At 39.4% G+C, this 26,542-nt stretch overlaps 1 protein-coding gene across 5 annotated transcripts in view; it reads right to left on the reverse strand.

The window, feature by feature from the left end:
* Positions 1 to 26,542, reverse strand: part of phactr2 (phosphatase and actin regulator 2) — a 43,831-nt gene that overhangs the window by 16,122 nt on the left and 1,167 nt on the right. For 2 of the 5 annotated variants that reach the window (XM_040140020.1, XM_040140023.1), the window contains exon 2: positions 672 to 857. In XM_040140020.1, the coding sequence (XP_039995954.1) occupies positions 672 to 857 (186 nt within the window). Of the gene's footprint in view, positions 1 to 671; positions 858 to 10,022; positions 10,214 to 20,362; positions 20,444 to 26,542 lie in introns of those variants that run through there. The other 3 variants (XM_040140022.1, XM_040140021.1, XM_040140024.1) reach the window with 3 other exon arrangements.

The raw sequence follows: 26,542 nt of genomic DNA on the forward strand, positions 1-26,542 counted from the left end.
TGGCTAGAGCTCACACCTGAACAGACTACATCAGCGGGAGATAATCAAGAGGAGTAAACGCTGATATGAACTCGATGAAAAGACTAAATAGAAAGAGGTTGTTAATATATCGACTACGAATGCATTACTGTACAAGAAGTAATGCATTTGATGCCCCTGAGTGAAACATTAAACACTCTCAGGGTTCAGAGGTTCAGCCACTGACTCATTCCTAACTCCAGGTGTGATGCACTCTAGCTTCCCCTGACCTCTGAAAAATTAACTCATCGAAACAAATGCTTCAGGATAAGGTCAACTTCCCACTTAGTAACTTAACCCTCTCATACCAAGCTTACATAGTGATACATACTGGAGAAAGGCTCAGATACCCCTGGCAGCCTTGAAGAAAAAAAAAAAGAGTCTCTGCTTTTTACATTGACTCCTGTTCCTTCCTTTATTTCCTAGTCAGCACTTTAGGAATGAATCAGTGAGAACAAACCGTTCAATCTTTTCTTTTTAAAGCTCCTATGGGAACAACAATGCTCCAGTTCACACTTAACGTTCAGAACAAATCCAGAAATCTAGGCCAGGATGTTGTGCAGACACTCAATTGAGGAGAGCATATCAGAAGCCACTCATCAACTTGTTCACATGATGTCATTAAAATACGACCCACACACATGACGTCCTACCTTTGGAAAGATCCTGGAACTTGTCACTGGTCTTTTTCTTCCTCCACTTCCAGGGTTTGAAAAGTTTTCCTAGTGATGACAGTTTGCCTCGCTGCTGCCGTGACGCAGCGGCATTCTGGGTATTGGTGGCGCTGTCCACCACCACGTCACAGCTGGCCAATGATGATGACTTCTCCAACCCATCAACTAGAAGACACACATGCAGAGATAAATCAATATAAACATCAGGCTAAGCAACAGCTAAAAAAAAAAAAAAGCTGAGAATTGCTGTCATAAACCATATTGTTGTATATCACTGTCCCACTATTCAACTCAGCTTTCACCGTCAAAGTGCGAATATTTCTAACTCTGTCTCTCCACAGTGTTTGCAGTGTGTGTGCTCATGTGTGTGTTGGCTAGATCCCTGTCATTCCACAACTCCTCCTATTCCTGTTGAAAGATTAGTAGGGCTGTGAACCTTCTGGAAAACTGCAGTGTGTGTGGCTGGTGTGCGTCTTTATGTGCGTGCGTTTACCATACTGGAATCTTACAGAGGAAAGTGAGGTGGTGTGTGATTCCTCAGATTCAAGCTGAGGAAGGTTTTTGTTTTTTTCAGCTACATAACACTACTGAATCCCTCAGGGGCCTCCTGAGTGTATGGAGCCCGACAGGGACCAAAATATCTGTGTACAAACTCAAAGTATTTTTTCCCTGAATCATAAAATTTGTGATCTTGAATTACTTATTTCATTCTCTCAAAGGAATATGAAGTTATAGGCCTTTTTCACAGACCACATTTTGACATGCCACAGTAGGAAAAGCACAGGTATAATATATCTATATACATCTATAGATCGATAGACAGACAGATCGATAGATAGTCAATGACTGCCTGAGGTTTGAAACCCCTGGACATCACCAAATGCAGAGTTTCCCCCTTGAGATGCTTTGCCAGGCCTTTACTGCAGCCACCTTCAGTTGGGGCTCGTTTCTGGGTCTTTCTGCCCTCAGTTTTGTCTTCAGGAAGTGAAAAGCCTCCTTCATTTACATCGACACTCTTTTGGACCGCGTATTGAGAGTTCCCATGAACAGCTACCAAATGATAATTCAACACTTAGAATCAATTCCAGAGCTTTCTTTGTCATGAAATAACGAAGGAACAGGTCACATCTGGCCATGAAACTGATTGTCAGTCAATTGTCCAATTATATTTGAGCCTCTGAAAATGAGAGACTATGTATAAAAGTGGCTTTAATTCCTAAACAGTTAATGCAATATTTTTGTTAACCACTTGAATTAAGCTGAAAGTCTACGCTTCAATCAAATCTTGATGGCTTTGTTTCAAAGCCGTTGTGGTGGTGTACGGAGGCAAAATTATGAAAATTGTTTCGCTCTCCAAATACTCATGGACCTAACTGTATATGGGCAACGTGAGTTTAATACCACTTTATTTTTATTTTATATTGAGACGTATGAACAAACGTTCTGGATAAACACAATTTTGTGCCGTCTTTGACGCTCCTTCAAGGTATTTTAAAGTGCGACTACTGTGTCTGTTTTGTTAATTTGCACAGACAAACTAATTCATGCTCACAAACTACTAATTATTACCAAATATGTTGCCCTGGTACCTGCGGGCATCCATATTGTATAGGCCACTGGGACGAAATACCGAGCTGAGGAGATCTTCAAAATCTACTTTTTATTTTGATTTGTAAAAACGTATTCCACTATATTAGCATTCAGCAAACCCACAAATGTAGGATTTAAAAATGAGAGGTCCTATTTTGCACAATATTAAAAAAAAAAGCAGAAGAGTGTCTTAATAATGATGTGGTGTTTGTAATTATCTATGTCTATGCATCTAGTGTCACTCGGTTGTTTAGACAAGCTGCTCTCATCTCTTCTACAAACACATTTTTAATCACTCAATTAAATATCTGAGAGTGAGATGATTCATGGGATTTCATTCATGGCCCCCTTCATGAACCCGTCTCGACCTTTGGCTCTTATAAACGCAAGCACACATACAGACTATCACACGTTCACTGTGGCTGCTGTTGAGTAAAGATAACAGTCGAACATCAACAAAACGTCACACAGCCCAACTGGTGATTTCAGTTCGTGTTTGTCTCAATAACTACTGACAGAAACATAATAAAGGTTGGTTGAAAACGCACTAGTGCAGTGTTTTCTCAATTCTATTTAAGAGGCTTATGTAGCAACACAGTCAACAAAAATCTCCCAGATTTCACAAAGAACAAAGCTGGAAATACACAAAGGAATTATTAGTTAGGTAACCATTTCCCCATTGGCAAACTATCGTTTGAAAGCTAAATAAAAAGAATGCATTAGAAGTCCAGGAAATGAAAAATCAAATTTTAAACTCAAAACTGGTGGAGCAAATCCATATTCTAAGCTTCAGCTCAACTGAAAATTGTCAGCACCCTGTTGATTGGATGGCTCTCACCAGCGCTGACAGACTGTTGATGCCAATACTAGATATCAACAGCCATCTGGTGCTCCATACGTCTGACTGAAACTGCTGAGTGTAAACTGCCTCCGACCACTGCTTACTGGTGATGATGGATCAATGTAAGAGCATACTGTATTATATCATATATATATAGATTATAAATTATTATTTAAGTTGGCGGGGCTGAGTTAGAAAAAGGTGACGTCACATATTCGTGCACCAATCACGATTTAACAACGTGAACCATAATCTGATAATTATTGTATATTTAGTCATGAAATTTTATTTTATTTTTAGAGAAATACTTTAAATACCATTTAAAGACAAGCTTTCAGTGGTTTTAAAGCATTTGGTGGTCTGAAGAGGAATTTAAATTGGATGAACTAGGATTATTACGTCAAGAACAGATGTCTCATCAGCCAAAATTATAAAGTTGGGTTCCAATTATGAAAAGCATTAGAATCAAACGATGCAGTTATGCATTTTCCTTTTGTAGAAGAATGTACTTTAAAACACAGCAAGACGTAAAAACCACGCAGGTATGATTGCTCCCAACCAGATTTTGCTCACTTTACGACCCTGGCTCCATGTATATACACAACAGGGCAAATAAGAGCACAAAAAACAAGAATGAAGACAGGGCAGTGCAGAGTCCAGTACATGCTTGCGCGCGACACACACACACACACACACACACACACACACACACACACACACACACACACACACACACACACACACACACACACACACACACACACACTCATTTCCTGTTCCTATGTTGATATCAAATCACAACAATAGGTGCATTTCAGCAGCTGTTTTGTGCTGCTAATGACGGGAAAATCAGTAACAGCGATTATCATCACCATTAGTCCAACTTTCAAACCTCTAGTGGGAACCAAATACGGACAATGAGAAGAGAAATGAAAACAGAAAGAAGAGAAAGGAAAGGGAAAGAGTGACCAGCAGCAAAAGAAAAATTATCTTTAACTTTAGAGAGCACAGTTCTCTAAACACAGTTCTCTTTCTGAAAATATCTACAGTAAATAAGTACATGAAGAGAAAGGGAATATTTGAACGTCATGTGTTTCATGTAGCAATACAGGAATTGGATATTTTAGTAAGCGTACATTCCTATGTCACACATATTCAGTCCACTATAAATTCACAATGAGTGTGTCCGGTGGCAAAAATCTCACACAAGAGCAGCTTTACTCTAAAAAACATCTTTTTTAAGTCAGTAAATTACATGTACAGCCACTTTATTAGACTGTTAATTGATCCCAGCCCCAGTCTACGGTGTTCATTACAACAGAAGAAAATCTAGTGATCCTGTCCTCTAGACCATAGCCTTAAGAATGGGGCAAGGGTGCTGCAAGATTTGTTCATTTCTATTAATTTAATGTACATTCAAATAACTTCTCACTGCATAAAAGAAAAATTAATGCCATTTTTATGTAACATTTTCAGACAAATAAAAACAGAAGAAACTAGAATGGCACTCAGTAGAGCGCTTCCCTCCGCCAAGGCCAGTGTCAACATACACCAAACTTCAGAGAAAAAAGTTCAAAATCATAGTAAATGATCCGGTTCTGCCCCAAAATTGAATGAATTCCTCCCTGGTCCATGCCCCATCCCTCCACCAAGTTCGATGCAAACGGGTTCAGTACTTTTTGCGTAATCCTGCTGGCAAATATATATGTTAATTTTACTTTAGAAGAAAATGAAAGAAATACATGAAACAAGCAGCAAACCTAATTTTATCAGTTGTGTATATGAATAAGTTCAATATTAATCTACTTAACAGTGAATCTGCAGCGCAACAGTCTTAAATAGCTGATTCTTTTGTTTGAACAACTGAGAATAAGCCTATATTTATTCACTTAATTTTTATGGTATGGTAGAGTGAGGGTGAGCAAGACGACCTGATGTTCACCCATCCAACCCATGGCACTCTCAACATCTCACACCCCCCTGACATATGAATACAGAATACTGTCAGCCACATTGAGACAAGCTTGTACAATATGATAAATGAAACTAGATATACCACAAATTGTAAGTTCTCATTGAATGGGGCTACAGGATAAGATGAAATAAGGGCAATTTAGGGCTTGAATTTATTAATCTGCTGATTAAAAGAATAGGAAATATTATGTTTAATCAAACCTGGGTCATTTAAATTAAATTAAAATCCATTCATTACACACAGAAACTGCAAACGTTTACAGTTTTACAGCAGTCCTGGATTTCAAGCAAGACAGATCCGTCCAAGAAAGGCAATGGATTTTTACCAAAATAAAATTGACTACAGCTTTTTAATTACAACAATGTGACTCAAACCCACCTCAGCTAAACTCTGGGATGTTATTACAAATTACAGCTGCTGACTCGACTCCATGATGCCACACTTGATTTCATACAGAGGCATTTTATTTTGCAACAGATAACTCAAAATGTCACGCTAGAAGGGGGGGGGGTCTGGATTTATATATAGCAGCTGTGGAAGTAGGAGGGATAATCAGAAACACAACTTAAGACACAACAGGCATCTGAATGAATTAATCACACACAGGGTTCATTCAACAAGCTGTAATTATTGTGCCAAGACATACAGGCCAGTGATGTTATAGTTATACTAAACTTATGTTAAACCGGTTTAACCGCCGTTCAGACTGGCAGTTATTTTCTATAAGTTTGCAATGGTATGGTATGGCATATATTGTCTGGCACCACAATGTAGTAAAGTGGCAACGTATTGTGACAAAGCCAGCATGTTTTTTTCAACATGTGTTGAGGAGGAGGGGAAAGGGAGAGGCTTCCTTCCTTCACTGCAAGTCACCGGGGAGGGAAGAACCAGACATCACGAACAGAGGAAGAGGGATGGAGCGGGAGAGAGGCAAAGAGAGACAAAAGAGAAGAGAAAGAATGGGAGAGGTGGAAACTGAGGTGGGGAAAAAGAAAATATGGGAAAGAGGAGGGCAGAAACGGGGAGGGAAAGAAGAAGAAAACGCGGCAACAAGAGGTGTTGGACGACAGCGGAGGGAGGGGCAACACTGGGCATTAGCTCCAGTTTTAACACTTGGGTCATTTCTTCCAAATCTTTCTCCAATGTAGGAGAGAGAATCACAGTACAGCCTAACCCATGATACTCACAGGACCTAGCAACTTGGATTAAGTCAAGAGTAACAGACCAAAAACAAATCAAACAGGAAACTGCAGCCCTGAAGTTTTTTAACTTACAGCAATAACTACTAAAGGCTGACAGGATACAGTTTTATGCTTTGATCTTTCAGTAAGACCTTGGCAGAATCGCTTCCCCTTTCTCCTCTTAATATTGTAGATTCAGTAATAAGAAGAGGATTCAGATTTATCACATCATCATTATGCAACCCATAATGCAGCCGTTCAGAGCATTACATCATTATTATAGCCTCAGGTTCCTATGCATGTTGACTTAAGCGCAATACTAAACAGTTTGGACTTTACTTTAAATCCTGCTCCATAAAAAAAGTCCAGTTTTGTTTTCATCCAGGGTCATTCGTCCCTTCCTGTACCTGACTGCCTGAAAACTTTCCCATAAAAAATGTGAATTAATGTGAAATATTTACAGTCATGGCTCACAGACAGAAGAAGGACTATACATAGCATGCAAAAACCATTTTTTAAGCATGGAGGTATAGCATGTAGCTTCCACACTGAAAACGCTTTTCCCCTGAAGGTGAAGTTTATGTATTGCTGTTTATGTCACTCTGTGTAACTTCACTGAAGAGAGAAACTTGTTTTAAATATGCCAATTATTTTCTCTGGTTATCATTTGGTCCAAGAAATATCAGAAAACAGCGAGAAATGTCCATCACAATCTCAGAGAAGCCACAGGGAAGTCTTCAAATTTCACATACCAACACTCCAAAATTGAAATATATTCAATCAACTATCTTAGCTCCAGCTCCGTTATCAGTGGAGTTCTCTAAAGAAGTAAAGCTTACCATCAGTGAGTGAAAAAGCTCATAAAACATCCATACATTTTTTATCTTAAACGCTAGCAATTTAAGTCTAAGGCTTTGTAACTGTTGTCCAAACAATCTGAGTTTATGGCGTTATAATAAGAGCTTCAACCATGAGTGGATTAATTGATTGCTTAATCTACAGAAAAATGAGCATCAGGATCAGTTTTCACAGCTGAATAATCATTTAAGTCGAACAAAAACGCAAAAAAAAACTTTTGGTTGTACCAGCTTCTCAAATGTGAGGATTTGATGCTTTTCTTTGTCGTATAAGACAAAGTTACTGTAGTAAACTGACTCTTTGAAGACATCACTGTGAGCTGAGAGAAATAGACACTTTTCACTATTTTCTGACAGTTTGTAGACAAAACAATTAATCGATTAATAGAGAAAATAATCAACAGATGAATTCGTAACGATAACAATTGTCAGTCAGCACTAGCACAAATCCCATCAATGTATAAAACCTCTACTGTTTTTGACCATGTACAACTTTACAAACTCTGTATGTTATACGATGGCTGTCAATGACATTGTGGATGCCCCCCCCCCAGCACCCGTCCATGAGTGGGAGTCTGTGAAACCATGGTCATTTTCTAATATATACACTGATTGAGACTGATCATTCACAGGAATTTACGCTACTTTTTGCTAATCCTCTACTTAGTATTTTTCAATTTTGGTTCAGACTTGTGCTTGTGACGGCTATCGAAGCACCACCGGACTGCATTCTTTCCCTTCAGACCCTCAAATGGCCCGGCAGTGGTTGCAGATGGTAACCATGTACATTTGCAATCTGCGTGTTTCATGAGACTGCTTCTAACTACATGCTCGGCTCCAAGAGCTCCGGCTTCAGGCATTACTGGAGCTGGAGCCAACAGCTCCAACTGATATGGCTCGGGGCCACCATGGTCCTCCACCACACTAGTATCTGCTTCAGGGGATTCTGGAGGTGAAAAGATCTCCATCTCCAAAGAGCCCTCTCGCATAGGTACCTTGCTGTCACTCAGCAACTCCTGCCTCACAAATCCATGCCCCTCGCCCACTTTTTAGCATTTTTCAAAATTATGGCAAGGGCTGGAGATAGTAGGTAACACTTTAAATAAAATACAGTGTAAAATGAGCTAAATTAAGATAAAAATCCAGCAATATTTTATTAAAGGAAAAGTAAGTAAGACTAGGACTCTGAGTAAGACTTCAGAAAGTATTGACATTTAATACTCAGCCCTATACATGGCACAGGAGGTCAAATGCTATGGCCTCCACAGTCACCAGATGTCAGTCTACCTCAACACATTTGGGAGATTTTGGACCAAACGTGTTAAGACAGCACTCTCCACCACCATCATCAAAATACCAAATGAGGGAATATATTTCGGAGGAATGATGTTCATCCCTCCAGTAGCGTTTCAGAGACTATTTCAAGGAGCCTTGATGCAGTTCTTGAGGTTTGAATACCGTACTGAGACGCTTCAGGTTGGTTTTTTTCTGTCACTCATCTCTAGACTTAAATGGTTATTCTTCTGAGGCGATGCTTCATAGGCATGTGGTGCGTATTGAAATGCTGGTTCTCTGTTGCATCAGGTGGTAAATCACAGTCAGTTGAAATCCCTTTGTACTGCGCTGTGAGACAGCCCTCGATTTAGCAGTGAGAATCGAGCCTGCATGGCCCTCAGTCACAGGAACTGAGATTAAGTATATGTTCAAAAGGATATGGTCGCTTTTATATTAGAGTAGTTTAGTTTTGGAGCCTTGTGTGCAAAACACAGAAGGAATGCCCAAATAGAGACACAACTGTGACAACTCTACCTGAAACTATAAGTCCATTAACCCAAACTGTGGCATTTTCCACTATTTTCTGACATGTTGTAGGCCAAACAATTAATCTATTAAATGAAAAAACGATCAGCAGAATATTCGAAAATGAAAATACCCATTCGGTGGAGCCCTAGATTAATCAATTAGTCCATCGACAGAAAAATAATAGTCAACTATTTTGATAATCTATTCATCTTTGAAGTCATTTTTCAAGCAAAAATGCCCAAACTTCTCCGATTCCTGCCCTTTAATTGAGAGCACTTGCTGCTTTTCTCCATTTCCACCATTGTAAACTGATTCCTTTTTGGTTTGAGCTGTTGGTCAGACAAACTGGTAGCAGCATCTTGGGCTCCGTGAGACTGTGACGGGCATTTTTCACAGTTTTCCGACTCCTTTCATTTGGTATAAATCAAACTCTTAAACACTCTGCAACTGTCAAACCACGGCAGCGAGTGATGCCATTTCCTGTGAGCTCGAATTGTTGAGTCAGACATGAAGCTGTCGCGGTCCATAGGTTCCTGACTTTGAATTAAATGTAAATCCACCTCGGATTGCCTCGGGTCTGGTTCTAGGAAAACAGACGCGTTAAAGACCCAGCCGCTCTCCTTCACTCCTTCACCTGGAACCGTGTCGAACTGGCCGCCTAAGCACATCAACTCCCATCCAGCAGTCAACTTCGCTACCGAGCGGCAACGGTGCAGCTTCATAAACTCCTCTGCGGTCGTACGACAAATCCTCTCAAACGTACCTGCCTTCAGACCGGCTATTTCACACAGTTTGTGTCACAGAGCGGGTCAGAAGCTGGGTCCCACGATGATGAAAGAGCGTTTGAATTAATTTAACCAACGCACGGTTCGCTAACTTCCCATTAGCAAGAAACCGTTAAGCGCTCTGTTCGTGTTCAACTGTGTCGAGGTTTCGATAAACTATCCGACGGACACGTTAAAGAAAGAAAGCAAAAATGAGTAGACTTCCTCAGTAAAAACAGCGGAATGTGTGTGACAGAGACAAGAGGGAGGGAGACTGCACACTGCACGTAAACACACACACACACACACACACACTCACCGCTCACGGTCTGGGACACGGTAGACACAGCGGTCTGACCCATATTCAGCTTCTCCGGAGCACCGGGCCGGACCGGCCCCCCCAAAAACCCACGATCACGGCCTTCTATCACCGCATAAATCCCGTCCGCGCTCGCCCAGTGTTTTCATTTCGGGAAGAAGAAGAAGAGAGAGAGAGAGAGAGAAAAAAAAAAAAAAAGTTTCAGACCGTGATGGCTGAGTCGCTGGAAACTTGGTTCACTGACTGACTGGGTCGCTACTACGTCGTAACTTCCCCTCCCACCCCCCAACCCTCCTCCTCCTCCTCCTCCTCCCGTGAGCAGCTGAAGAATGCCTCTCATTCCTCTATGCAGATTAGAGGCGCTGGCGGGGTCAAAGGGTGACGGGGTCCGACACCTTCGGCCTCCAGCTTACACTGGCCGAGATAACAGCGCGACGGGCCGCGGAGGGGCTGCCAGAGCCGGGGGGAGTCTGCGAAGTCACATAACTCACTGTGAGGAAAAAAACGGTCCCGATGAATGATGTAGGCTTTCATGGATAAATGAACCGTCGTCGAGAGCAACTGTGAACAGGGACGCTTTAACCTCCATGTGGCGAACATTTGTTGTTGGTCCCCTACTGGCCCTCACTACACACAGCAGTGTCATTATTTACCTACGCACCCAGAAACCAGCCAGTACTCTAGAGCTGAAATGATTAGTTTATGAATTGATTATTTGATTGACAGGAAATTTATTCTTTTTTTTTTTTTTAAGCAAAACTGCCAAAAATTCTCTGGTACCAGCTTCTCATATGTGAATATTTGCCTGTTTTGTCAGTTTTCTATGACAGTAAACTCAACATCTTTGGGTTTTTGACTGTTGGTTCGCCACAACAAAAGCAATATGAGTACGTTCAAGTGAGTTTCAGGCTTTTTTCACTGTTTTTGGACATTTTATACACTGTATAATCAATCAGTTATTCAAGAAAAATAGTTATCAGATGTACCGATAATGAAAATGATCATTGTTTGCAGCCTTACAGTTCTCCTGTGATGAAATCGTACGACCTTGCCCAATGTTTTCTGTGTGTGAGTTACTTGAAACACAGAAAAAATGCAAGTACTTTGATAAAACAAAACCTTTTAGCAAATTATCTCAATGTGAATCAAAACAATTCAGGTCTTAAAACCAGACTTTGACGAGAAGTTGGCTGCAAGATGGCAGATCTGTCAGAGTTGATATTATACTTCAGTGGTGCAAATTTCTAACTAATTTGCCCTTAATCAAAACATGTAGACCCAAATTATATGGAGTAAACCTGAGGCTTTTGAGGCCCAGGGATACGGGGCCCCTGGGCAGTTGCTTTTTTCCCAGTTTGTAATCCAGCCTTGACTAACAACTCTACTTTGATGTACTTTGTACTTAACAAGAATATATCCATTTTTTCATTGGTTGAAAGTAACCACGTACATTTACTCAAGTACTGTACTTAAGTAAAATTTCAAGGTACTTGTACTTTATTTGAGTATTTTCAATTTTATGCTACTTCATACTACTTCATTTGAATCCGCTACAGTTCAGAGGCACTTTATTCCACTAATTACATTTATTTAATAACTTTAGTTACTTTGCTAATTCAGAATGCTTATACAAAATATAATCAATAAATTAATTATGATGTATTATCATTGTTTAAAATAAGATAATATAAGATTTTTACTTCTATTTCACTACATTTCAGTCGGAAATATTGTAGTTTTTATTACACTGCATTTATTTGACAAACATAGATATTAGTTACTTTAGAGAATAATATATTACATTAAAAACATTACATAAGCTTATAAAATATAACACATGTTAAAATTAAACCAGTGGTTCCCAACCATTCGGCTTGTGACTCCTCACAAAAAAGCAGTGTCTGGTTGGGGGCCCTTTGCCACGTTTCATGAAAGATTTCCCTGATAAGCCTCTCAGATGGTTTTATTTAAATAAACTGTTTGACATCCAAAGAGGTCAAATAATCCATTTTATCATTAAAAAGCAAAGATTTATAAAAACAGTCCATATAAAGAAAACATTATTTTTGTAACAGAACTTTTTTTTCTTCTTCTTTCCTCTCTTATTAATCATCTCATGACCCCTCAAATTTATCTGGTGACTTTTAGGAGGGGCCTGACCCCTGGGTTTGAAACCAACGGACTAAAGTACACTAAACTTTTACTTGTAATGGAGTATTTTGACATTGTTTTATTACTTTTACTTAACGAAAGGATATGAGTGCTTCTTCCATCAGCGTAAATTAATTTCTAGTAGCCCTTAAAGAGGAAAAATATGCTTGTGTGTGCAGACCATAGGCTATTCAGTCTGTGGTAGAGACCTGCTCACGTCAGGATATCATAGAGATCAACTAATAGGCCCCACTCTTACTCCATTGAAGCAGGGAGAGATAAGAACGGATGTTGGGATGACCGCTGTCAAGGTAAGAGGTATGGTATAACGCAGTGCAGACACAATTCAAGTCGATTAGCAACTAAGGATTATTTTCATTACTGATTCACTGTATCTGCAGATTATTCTCTCCATTAATCGTTTTACCTACAAAATTTTAGTAATTTTCAGCAAATTATCTTTTTATAATCTTAAAGAACTGAAAAGAAAGTAAGAAATTGGAAAATCTTAGTTCTGGTTTAAGTATCACTGTGTCTAAATGTTGGTTTACAGACATTCCACCAGGACAATAACAAAACTGAAAACTTCTGGCATGAAAATGAAACATTTAAAGATATCTCTGGGCTAAGGCTTTTGATTTAACAAACCACAGTGAGACACAATATATTTAGCTTAGAGTCCATAATGAATAAATGATTTTAGGGTCTGGACAGTGTCTGTGGCTGCAGAGGTGGGTCAGTAGTGTAAGCTCTTCCCCATAGGCGAATTATTTTGAAAAAAGTAGACGACAATGAACCCTGAATCCAGCTTCGAGTGGGTGAAATGGGGGCAAAATCTTTGGAAGTTTTTCAGCATGGCAATTAAATTCTTTGATAATTGGACAGGGAAATAATATCTGTTTAATATTAGACACATGAGCTTCTCAGTGTCAACTGTGGCAAACCAAGCCAAACACTCCTGCCTCAGAATGACTTTCAGTACGAGAGTCAGCTAGAGATTAATGTGGTATAAAGTGTGTGTGTGTGTGTGTGTGTGTGTGTGTGTGTGTGATACAGAGAGAGAGAGAGAGAGCTTTATCCGTCATCGCCATCAACAGAGTGTCAGTTGAGACCGTGCAGAACCCAGTCTGACAAAACACACACACACACACAGACACACACACACACACACACACACACACACACACACACACACACACACACACACACACACACACACACACACACACACAGGGCGTGACATTCAAAGCCAAGACTGCCATCTAGTGTTAACTACATGACTCAAGTTTGCATACACTAGGGAAACCACAGATGATTTGTCATAATCCAATTCTTGTTCATTATTATTATTATTATAAAAACCTTGTTTTTGCTTCTCCTCGTCACTGCTTCCCCCCCTTCCTTTCCTCCCCAAGGTCATCAAAGGGTACGAAGCTGCAAACAGTCTGATCATGTATATGATCGGACATGAATATGCTCTATATACGTATATATAGTACATTCTTCTTACTGGTTGCCGCAATAGCAAAAATAAAACTGGCAGTGAACTCCAAACAAATCAAAATTAGCATGTTCACACAGGAAAAGTGGGGCGATCAAAACTAAGCAGAGCATTTGGCTCCTTCAGCAGTTCGTGCAGGCTTTGCAGAGCCTTATTCACCACCTCTTAACGCAGTCATCTGACTCATCTGCAACGACTCAAGAATATCACATGACCGGCTGCATTTGTTTTTTTACATGCAAGATCCTACATCTGACGCTGACATCATTAAACATGAATATCTGAGTATACATCAATTCCTTGAAGCACTATATTTGACGGTACTTTGAGAGCCTTGGCAAAGACTCCAAATCCACTTTTGTTTGTAGTGTAAAATAAAGCAAGCCTTTTTCACATTCGCACAAAACCGTAGTTTTAGGGGACTGTCATTAGTGGATAAGATGGAACTGGATAAACTGAGACAGGAAGGAGGTCTGTGAAGAGGTGGAAGGATAAAGACAAGACAGAAGGATGGAAGTACTTTATAAAGTAAACAGAGGAAAGTCTCAGCGTCAGCATTGATAGAGAGTTAATGTCATTAACTTGATGTATCAGCAAAGCATGTTGAATATGTTGGGAATATGAGGCTACACATGTGTTAAAGAGACAATAATGACAATGGAAAATACTGTTGTGATAGCACAGAAAAAGGCCTGAGTTAAGCAGGTGTACTAACCCAGTACTGTTGATGCTCAGTCTATATGTATATTAGACAGATCAACACAGAGCCCAAGGAAGTAGTTACAAGATGATCAAATCAGTGGGACGAAATTGCTGGATCCCATAATGTTACTTAGTTTCTACTCTCATTAGACCCTCCGCCACATCCTTTAAATACCACATCCCCATGTTGCATTACAGGCTTTCTCTTAAAAATTCAAAGTCTTCGAGATAGAGATCTTCACAGGTCGATTAGATCCAAGGTTTCAGACCCAATCCAAAATGTACCTGTGGAAAACCTACCCAAACCCGACATGAATAAATTCATGTTCAAAAAGGAGGAGATACGATCCAAAAGGGATCCAAGGACAGTTAAGCCCAACCCAAACAGACCCAAAGATAATTAGATCCCATTCAAAAATGCGGTTGACCCAAACTGACCTGAAAAAAAAGATTGGAGAGAGAGATTAATTTGAGTATATAATATAATATATAAGTATATAATAAAAAAATTATACGACTGTTTTCACAGGCTCAGTAGTACTGCCCATAACAAGTAAACTGATTTTCATGTGTACTATAAGGGAACTTTTAAAATAACAAAATTCGAATTTCATATCCTTTTATTGTGTTCACCATTCATCAGTCTTATCGATAAAAAACACACAGATAAAGATAATATGTTTGATTTTGAACGTAGCTTTTCTTTGGGAAGTTCTCGTCACAAATGCACTATATATTTTGGCTACTATTTTATTCCCCTCTGTCAATTACTGATCGAACAAATGCAGGGAAAAGCTCACTCTGGATTTAGCTAAAAATCAATCTGATGCTTTTCTGTAAGTCTGTGCAAGAATACAATATCCATAATGGAGATCTTTGGGAATATCCTAAAAGTCAAGAGGACATCCCACTGAGGATGGGAATTTGTATATGAAGGTGACACTTTTCACGAGCCGGGTACTGTTTATTCTGACGCTAAATAACTGATCAACTGAGGGGTGCCTGACCTTTTCATTGACTTTAAAAAAAAAAAAAAAAAAAAAAAAAAGGAAAGACAGGACAGGGGGAGAAAGGAAAGAAGTCATCAAATATTAAGTAGTAGCCTCAGCGGAACAAGGGGTAATAATTGTTTAAGTGCTACTTTTCTCCCCTCCCCTTGATTTATTTATTAAACTCAGTTTCTGCCAGGGTACAGTCTCACAATATAGTCATAGCCAAAGTACAGGGAATATATGTGCATATATGAGTGTCATTTGGGCTAATGTGCTAAATAAATTTTGTGCATGTATGACTGTCTTGAAAAGAAAAGAGCACTTTCATTAGAAGTTACCTGTCTTACAGATATATACGGTTGCACATTTCCCTTACATGCATAAATCCAAAGTGGTTTAAGTCCGAAAAGCTACACCTGTGGCTTTTAATGCATCTTACGGAGCAGCTAACCTTTTCAAGAGTCCAGGACCCGGACATCTCTCTATCAGGATCACAATTCAGACCACAAACTGTCATAACAGTCAAGTGTGACTCAGCAAGAAATAGGGTTTGTTACGCAAGCAACCCCAGCTCAACCGAGAGGAACTGTACCTAAATGGTTTCAGTACAGAACCAGTGGAATCTCGTCATAGTGCTGTGGAGCTTCATTGGTCCAAATCACTGTCTATCAAATACATATGATTAGCAAAATTTGCAGTATATTTCACCTCACTGTTGGCATTGTTAGTGATCTGCAAAATGCACTGACCTTGCTGTCAGTGCACGGTCCCGGTTGAAATTACTGTGAAACTTCTTGATGACATTAAAAATTGTTGAAACATGCATTTCAAGATCTTTGGCGATTGCCTTGTAGCCTTTGGAACTGTTATGTTTTTTTGATAATAGCATTTCTGATGGTCTCAGATCTCTCTCTTGTCTTCGCCATTGTGAAAAAGAAACTGGAAACATGAGCCACTTTTTATGCAGTAAAACCATCATTCATTGGTTAATTCAGGTCACGTGGACACTGAAAATAAAGCACAGGTGAGTCTTATTTGTTTTTTTTGAGGAACTTATTCAAATTCATCAAAAGGGGTGCCAATAATTGTGTCAAGTGTATGGGCATGTTCTCAATGTTTTTACAAAGGAAGGATACATTGAAACCATTTTAACACACGAATATGTCTATGGTTATCTAAAATTTTATGTCTGTATTTTTTATTCCATTATATGAAAGCATTTCGTTGTTCTTGTTCAGTAACTTTGGACATTTTGTTTACTATTCGGATCATCATGAACAGGTTAATTTGCATTTATTTCTGAAGAAATTTGAAATTCTATACCTAAAATTCTGGGTTACCAATGATGTCAACCAGGACTGTATGTATGAGGGTCTCTTTTTCATTGGCACATTTTTCTGTAGGATTAAGAATGAATATTAAAACTCTTGAAAACTTATTTTCTCCATCAGCTTCTTACCAGTCAAGTTTCCATTCAAATTTAATGAAAATTTTAACCCAATTTCCGGAAAATTAGCAAAAGAAAATGTGAATAAATGCGCATTTGTATCCATTACTGTTGGGTAAATAGTTGGAGCTGGAGTCTAGTCAGGTGCCATTAAACCATTGTAGAAGAAGTCAACAAGATAATTTGATTAGAAGAGCGGCAGTCGAACCTCAAGTGAGGCAAACTGCTCTCCTTAATTTCATCCATGACAAAAACAACATGGAAAACATGATGGAAATATGGAATTTCTGTTTGTTTCGTTTAGCCTATTAATTTGAGGAAGGTTACTGTTGCACTGTGCTCAGTTTTTACAGTTTGTGGGTTGTTTGGCCACTGTCAATCAAATCTGATCTAGCAACACCCACACAGTCATGATAGAGCAGATTAATTGAGTTTTTGAGTGGTACTTCCTACCTAAAGACTTTGACTATTGCTTATTTAGTCATGAATATTTAATGTTACCGAGAGAGACTTTTGCAGCCAATTTTCTGGGGTTTTATAGTGCAACTGCATCCCAAAGCTACCTATGCTCTCAATAGGTCTGACTTTCTTGGTGTTTTTGAGTGTAGCCACCAAATATAAATCACTGACTGACATGGATCACTCACCTGCATGAAATTGCTTTGAGAATAAACTGCAATGCTTGTTGCTGCTGATAATAATGATCTAAAATTGTAACTTAATATCAAAATAATTTCATTCCAGCAAGACCCAACTCCAGGAAGTCTGTATACTGTCCAGTCCAACCAATATTCAATCATTCCTGCTTACAAACAGGAGTTTGTTCTTTCCCTCCAATTTTATAACCCAATACATTTCTATACCTATTCCTATTTAAGGTAGTTATATGAACTGCACATTTAATACATTAACTGTGCAGTTTTTTGTTGTATTGATACAGTAGTGGTTACTGTCATTTCTCTTCCTCTTCCCATCTGCAAGCCAACTCGCCTGAAACCTGATCTCCTGTTTGTTGTATTCTGTTTGGTGCAACCCATAAGCTGCCATCACTGCTAAAATGTTGCTTGTATAAATCAATAGTTGACATCCTGCCAGACAGGCAGCCTGAAAACCTGAGAGAGAGCGAGCTCAAGAGAGACAAACAGAGAAAGGCACAGCGACAGAGAAAAAAAGGAGCTGGAGAAAAAGAATGACATTCTAGAGCGGGGTCTTTAATAATAACCACAGAATAAAGGCAGGAAAATGTAATAGCAACTCAAGAAGAAAACACAAGCCGTGACTGTGCTTTAGAAGCGTGTGACATGAAACCATAAGAAGACTGTGAATGGGGAGAGTAAACAGCAGCCAGCATTTATTTCTATACCTTCATATTCTAACTATATAAGGCCATATCATCATAGATTTAGAGGACAGCCACTGTCAATTGGAAAAACAGCTGTCCTAAGCGTGACACTTGTGTTTGCTCAGTTGTGTGTTGTGGCTGTTAGTCAGGACATTATTACTCTTACGGAGACTCAGCATGGTTCGTTTTAAAGTAGACTGACACTGGTTGATGATGGTAGCTTTGGTAAATGTCCAGCTACATTTCCCTGACACACTGAGGTCTGTTTTGAAACTGGCAATCTTACTAATGTAAGCAGAGGAGCCAGTTTTAGCAGCCAGATAAAATAAAACCATTATCTCAACATTTTCTCAACTACGAGGATTATTTCCGGCAATTAAGCCACTCAGTGAGTCATTGCATCAACATATGGATGTTTCTCTTTTGAAAAAGAAGTGAGTCGGATGGATGTAGATCCATCCACGCGAGAAGTTCTACCTGCCAAGCTGGAAGCATGTTGTGGGGAAAGTCTCACATCAAATTGAATGAGTGTGTGTGAGAGAGATAAACAGGCATATCTAACAAAGACAGAAGCAAAATATACACTGAAAGAGAATTTGTCACTTCAGCAGAACTGAAGTTGTGAAACACCTTTTTCCTCCAAGAAGGTAACCTCATTCGCCCTGAGTGCAGAGGTGGATGTGCAACAAACAGAATGTAGACAAAATGGAAGAGAGTCTATACATTGAACTGTAATCATGGCAAATTCGTTCATGTAGTGCAAACCGTAATGTGCATTGCACAAATCTCGTTAACCTAACCTGACACAAAGAGCGTTGTGACCAACGGTTCATGCTCACTTTAGACACACACGCAGCATCACACAACATGCATATGCATATGTGCACACTCACACATACTGCTTTGCATTTCAATATGCTGTTTGACAAGCTGCAGGAAAATTTGTTGTTGTGTACCTAGTCAGTACCGTGCCCACATCTCTGTCAACACAGCAAAACACAAAGAGACAAAGGAGCACAGATTACGTAGTTTTAATTCTATAAATCAACAATACAGAAAAAAAAAGCAATTTCAGCAACATCATTTCTGCCCTAAATTTCTGGTTTTCTTTATTAACATGTGGCACCAGGGGCTTATTAAAAACTGTGATGTTATGACAACCTCTGCGAGCAGTAATTAAACTATATTAGATAACGTGGGCCCGATATAGCCTGCCTCCTCAAGCCGAGTGTGACACCAACCAATGCAATAAAATATCATTGTCATTTAGTCCGATGCACTCCAGATGGCTATCACCCTGGAACTACTGGTCTTAGTAAGTTTTCTTCTATAGAAATATGGACATTACAGGTTTTGTGGCTTTGTCTTTGCCTTACAAGAATCTATAATGTTATAATGCAACCGTGGGCAGACTTACAAAACCAAACTGCCTTAAAGTTAAACACCAAATTATCACTGCTTCTTAAGCTTTGCTAAAAAATCTTTTAATAAAAGTGCAGTCAGTAAAACGGGCCCTCACAGCACACCAGAAGCCTGGTTAACTGAAGATATAGCCAACCTTAATGTTATTAAGTGTTCTACTTTTAGCATTAGCATCTTATTAATATTGCACACTGTGTAGCTCTTAGTGTCTTTAAAGTAGTGTTCATGTACATAATGCATCACTGTGTGTTGCTGTCACTGACACAATTTATGTTGGACTATGAAGCCAGGCAAAGGACTGGTAGAAAAACCCGCTCCGGCTCTGCATTTGTCGGTCAGGTCTGACGACAGCCACCCGGCCAAGTCATCTCTGACAACAATGGTCAGACGCTCATGTTGCAAAACAGTCAAAGACACCAATACTGAGTCATGTGTGCATTTGGATGCAGTATGACCTCCTTTTGTTTAATCGAGTGGTCCTCACAAAGGTGACTTCAAGACGAGACACAGACACTGTAAGCAGGCTGGTTCATAATTCAGCTAGTATGGGTTGAATATGTAGCCTGTGTGTACACTCTGCATGTAAAGCAGTGACTGGATAACAGGTGACATCCAAAGCGTCTTACTGTGCAAGGACACCATGTAAAGATAAGAAGTGGTGGAAAGATTCTCTCTCTGTGACTGACATGCCTTTTACATTAATACAGACCCAGAAAGTCAATGAGACATTGAACAACACATGCACAGGGAAAGAGAAGCGTATTATATAAGGAGGAAACTCACCATCATGTTCCATGATTTGACCCAGGGAATATTATCAGCAGTGTGAGTTGATCCTTGCCTCTTCCTGACACAACACCTCTCTGCTTCCCTCCCTCCCCCCACTGAATCCCCCTCCTTCTTTCTCACTGTCTTCCTTCTTCCCCTATTCTCTCCCCCTCCCTGTCCCTCTCTCTCTCTCTCTCTGGCTATCTACTTCCCTCCTTCATCGCTCTGCCCTGACTCCCTCCCTCAGCCTTGCTCAACTGTATGCTACTCACTCGCTCCTCCCTCCCTCCATCCCTCCCTCCCTTCTGCCTCCCCTCACTCCAATAAAGAGCATTAAAAGTTAATGTTTGTTTCCATCTCTGTCCTTCGTTCACCCTCCCAATCTGTGGCTCGTCCTGCATTTATCTCCATCACCCTGCCTGTCATTGTTTTCCGCCTTCCTCTGGCTACTGAGTCTGGCTCCAGTCTCACCCATTTCATTTTTTTCACTCGCCCCCCTGTGTTGAGGTCCTACAGTGACGTAGGAAATAAGGAGAGGAGAGGAGAGAAAAGGAGAAGAAAAACAGAGGAAAGGAAGGGACAGGGGAGCCAGGTGCAGATGAGGAGTCATTGCTAAGGATGAATGTATATGTAGGGAAAATGAAAGAGTTTAAGTTTGTTTTAAGCTTATTTCATTTCATTTTAACTTGGGCTTCAACAAAGAATTATCTTCATCATCCATTAATCTGTCTATTATATTTTCGTTTAATCGTTCAGTCTGTAACAATGTTATACAAAATTCTCATCACAATTTTCCCAGAGGTGAATTCTTAAAATTACTTGTTTCGTCCAATTAATGGTCAAAAACGAAAAAAATATTAATCTTAATTAATATTAATTTTTTCTGGCAAAAAGCAGCAAGTCTCCCTATTTGAGATGCTAGAACCAGAAAATGTTTGGAATATTTGCTTTTAAAAAATGAAAAATTGATGTGTGTGTATGTTATGTGGGAAATTAAACGACAATTATTAAAATGGTTGGTGATTAACTTTCTGAGCAACTAATTCACCCTTAAATTTTATTTCATTCTTTGCAGGGGTTTTTACAAATAATTTCAAACCAGAAATGAAAACTCACAGTTAAATTTGAATCCTTACAAAAATACACCAGTTGTTTTCCCTCATTAATTAAAGCTCCTGAAAACTATTTAAAATCTATTTTTGCAATCAGTGTCTTACTGTGAGTGATGGGATTTCACGTACAGACAAACAAAACACGTAGTATTCTGCCAAAGTTAAAGTAATTTTGCTTATATTACATTAGAAAGTTCTGCTTCCTGGATTTAAGTGGGCTGGGCTCAGTTGGAAAAAGCAACATCTGACTCTGATGAGCACACCACACCTACACAGTCTTGACAAATATATCAGTTTGGTATTTGATTGTTAAACTCAACAAATAACACTTAAAGGTTTTTTTTTAACCATGATTGTTGCTTAATAACACAATCTTTAATATTATAGAGAGAGTTAATTAAGTTTTTTGAGGGCTTTAAATAGAAACTGTCAAATGGAGAACACACCTGAGGACCATGGTGCCACATTGACTGCACTGATAAAGACAATGCAGACCATAAACCTGACATTAGAAATACTCACAATGGCGCTGAATAAATCAACGCACAAAAAGACTGAGATAGATGCACACAGAAGTAGAGATAGAGAGGAATCAAAGATACAGACATGGAATGCAAGAAGGGCTAAGAGTCGTCTGTGTGCCTGCGAGGGTTTGATGCTGCATGTTGCAGACTGCTGTATAGCACCAGACCAATCCTAATTGCTATGGATGTCCCCCTTCAAATACACACACACTGCTACATTTGTGTATGTGTCTATATGTGTGTATCAAGCACAGCTGATTTTTAATTTCTTGTTCCTAATAAAATGCATGTCTTTTGATGTGAAAGATCCACCTGTGAAAAGAATAAGTGCGGCACGTGGAGATCGACTGAAAATGAGACACATGTGTTTTTATTGTGTGTGTGTGTGTGTGTGTGTGTGTGTGTGTGTGTGTGTGTGTGTGTGTGTGTGTGTCTGTGTCCATCTGTGTATATGTGTGTGTGTGTGTGTGTGTACACCAATGTAAAAACAAAGTAAACAGGACTGGGAACAGACATATCGTCCACACAACCATTAGGTTATTGACTGCATAAGAGCAGCTACTGTTACGCCATACAGTATAGAGCTCCTTTTATTCTTTACAAGTCTATTTAATTGTATTATATACATTCCAGTTTTTCCAGCTTTATTCCTTTTCTTTTCCTTTTCCTCCCTTTTCACTTTTCCTTTTCATCCTCTCCCCGATTGTCTAATGTATCAAAACCTTAAAGCTTAAAATCTTACGTTTGTTGTTTTGTCCCTTATGTCTCTCTGTTCCACTGGCATTTTTAATTAACCGCACAAACCTAGGTTTTTATTAAATTTCCATAGTGCACACACACATACACTTACTGTATGTACACAGCATTATTAGAGGCTGTGCAGCATAATGTTAACATCCTGTCCATCTGCTGTTCAGATGTTTAAACAAACATTAATAGAGTTAAAGGCTTAGTAAGTAACCATACAGATTAACTGAGAAACTGAGACTTTGAATTTTGATGCAGTCCACTGAAACAGCTCACAACTAGCGAGAAGAAAAACAACTGGCTCATCAACTCCGTGAAACCCACCCACACCTACACACACACACACACACACACACACACACACACACGGTCTCATACAAAACAAACTGAGTAGATGAAAAACATGAATGTGCCAGTACCTCCCAAGGTCAATTGGTATTAATAAAACGACTAACAAAACCAACCCTCTTTCCCAACATTAAATGCGAAACAGCTCACACAACTCACCAAAAAACAGGCACCCACATTCAACTCTGAGAGTGCGAGTATAAGAGATAGAAAGAGCAGTCAGTTTTCAAAAGCATTAAAGTATACATGACTTCAGGAGGACTGAAGGGAGTCTAGAGAACAAAAATGTTTCGTGCATGAACTACCAAGACAACACAGCTGTGTGTCATCACGCAACCGCGTTAGTTATTGGATTACAATCACCTGTCTGACTACTGCTAGTATAACCATGTGGTGTAGCGTTTTTTAACACAACAGCAGGCCAACAATTCCTATTGGAACAATATCAGTTTTGTCTGTGCCTTCCAAGACTGTTACACATCACTGTTGAAAACAAAATATGAATGCAAACGTGTTGTTTTTGGGGAAATGCTGAAACGACTGATGCTGTTGTTTTATCTGGGAAGGACAGTCTCCCAGCAGGGTCTTAAATGAAATCAAGTTTTTGTCACGCTAGCGCCATGGCTAGAGGGACTGCAAGCCAGTAGGTCCAGCACTTTGGTTTAGACTGAAACACCTCAAAGGCTGCTGGACAGATTGACACAAAATTCTGTGCATGCATTCATGGTCCTCAGAGGATGAACCCTACTAATGCTGGTGATCAGATGCCCTTAATTTTCCTGCAGTCCCACCATGACAGCCACATTTGATGATATGAGTGAAATGTCTCTGCGACTATTGAATGGATTGCCATGACATTTGGTAAACACACATTCATGTCCCCCACGGGATGAATTGTAATAACTTTGGTGATCAAAGATTTTACTTCTCAACACACAGCTGAAGGCAATGATAATATGTGAACAGTTCAAACTACAACACAATTATAGATAAGACCAGTAATTTCTGAAGAAAAGCTGAACCAAAAACGTTTTGGGTATGACAGTGGTTGTTACAGCAGCTACAGCAGTGCCTGAAGATAAACTGTGTGTGGGCAGTGAAGGAGGAAGGGCTGTTCTCTGCATTACAGTGCAAGTAACAAGTTGTTATTGCAGACTAAAAGGGTATGTAATCAATGTTACTCCGAGGAAAGTACCCACAAGGGGCAGAGTGCACCAGCAAGCTTACATTCTTCTACTGTCCTCTTCATTTCTTCAGCCTTTCCATCTGCCATCTTGTCCTCCTTAATCATCCTGTCCTTGCATCCCTTTTTGCCTTGCCTCCTCCCTTTGCTGTTTTCGTAATTTTCCCTTGCCCCCATCAAACTGTCTCCTTTATTCTCTGTTCTTTGACTCTCTTCCCTCTCCTTTTTTTGTCCCTTAATGTTTTCTTGTGTCTTAATATATCTACGTCTTGGCCATCCTTCCCATTTTTAACCTCACTTGTTCACCCTTTATCTCTTCTTCCCTATTATCCCCCTCTTCTCTTCTTTCTTCTTTTCTCTCCCCGTGTAATTACATGAGGGATACAGTGCCCATCTGGAGGACAACATGCTATTTACAACGGACAGCGGAGACCGTCTCAGCCTACACATTCTTCCAAATGGATTTTTTTTCACAAACACATACGTAAAAATGCACGTGTGAGTGCACAAGCTCATATGCAGACAGGCATTAACACGCCTTCTCGCATACACATTAGAATAGTTATAGAAAAGAGCATTAAAATTATATATCTTTATGAAAGTAACACATTTGTTTTGGATGATTAACAACATTCAATATCTTTCAACTGACCAAAAAAAAAAAAAAATCTCTGTTCTGGAGCTTTCAGTCATACCACACGACCTTCCTCAGCATGCGGTGAGATAGTAGTGAGAGTGTTTTTGTCAACTGTTGTTTCAAAATTTCAAGAGTTGACTATGAACCTCAGTAGTTTTCAAGTTTTGATGACTAATTCAACCTGGATTTGAATTGAGGGGAAATATCCTCCTTTACAAACTGTTATGTCAAAACTGCTGATAACTTTGCGATACTGACTGTACCTCACCATGTAATATTGCAGAGATATAGGTTTACAAATCTCAAACAAGCAAGCACTGCTTTTAAAATCAACCAGTGAACTTACAGTTCCACATATAGTTAGTAGCGCAGAGATGATTGCTGCCACAAGTCGGCTTACTAGCTTCAGTTAATGTTCTAACTTTCCAAAAGATCAAATTGAGCTGAGTAGAAGCCCTCCATAACCCTGGAGAGGATGAAGTGGACATAAAGAAAGAACAAATAATTGAAGCAGGGATAGATTATTGGTGCTCATCAAACAATTCACAGGCTGTATTTTTACCTAAAAGGGCCTACTTTATACTTATTTATGCTTCCTATTGACTTGCACATTCCCAACTCTGTGGGCTACATTTCCCGTTTAGTCTTACTTGGAGTTAAAAAACTAAAAAAAAAAAAACCCCATCTCTGTCCTTATCCATTAATTCTGGTAATATTCATCGCATTTTTCCTTGGGCGAGAGACATTTCTCATCAGTAGGATCAAATACACCCCTTTAGGTTTAAAAAAAATAAGAGTAATGTAATTCAAATAAAATTTTCTGAGAGAAATACTGTTGTTTCAATCTTCATGTAGGATCTTATCTACATTTCATGACAGACATGTTTCTGAAGCATTTCTGAAAACTATAATGTCATATCATCTCTGTGAGGTGCCATTTTAATGCTTGTTTTACCGGATCTCTGTAAAAAGGTAGATTAGCTCCCTCTGTTGCTTGATTCACAAACTGTTCAGTTTACACAATGTCACAGCGCAGAGCAAATCTCAAAGGGATCTCTTGTGAAAGTTAGTTCAGTTGTGAAATCTAAAATTGCTGTCTCAATCCATACTACATACCGAAGTCCAAAATCCAAACTGGCAGGAGACGTAAACAACTTTGGACATCTAATTTCCTAAACGCTCCACTCCAGGATCATTTCCTGTAATTACAACTTAGCCATAAACAACAAACGCATCCTGTGGCAACTTAACACAAGAAGAATCACTGCAACTTCTACTATAAATACGACTGTAATGTTATAGTAATTTAATCCAACTGCAGGACACGGCAGACAAGGCAGTATATTATATACATTCCATGTCTGCAGTATATGTCAGAGCAGGTATAGGTGTGTCGTTTAAGTAGACAGCGAGGCTGCAGGGTGTGATCTCGGCTCAGGCACTAAACGCGGCTGATAGGAAGTGGTTCTAACCATTGAAACAATATATGAGCCTGTCAGCTCCCTCTCAGAAGCCAAAGGCTTCAGTCAGCTAAACTATGACACTGACATTTAAGCGAGGCAAGTGAGCTCAGATAGGTGGTTAACACCGTGGCCGAGACATTTCGATGCCTGTGAAAAGATTTTGTCAACTCCCCTTGGGCCT

The sequence above is a fragment of the Xiphias gladius genome, chromosome 11 (genome assembly GCF_016859285.1).
Source record: "Xiphias gladius isolate SHS-SW01 ecotype Sanya breed wild chromosome 11, ASM1685928v1, whole genome shotgun sequence".
NCBI lineage: Eukaryota > Metazoa > Chordata > Actinopteri > Istiophoriformes > Xiphiidae > Xiphias > Xiphias gladius.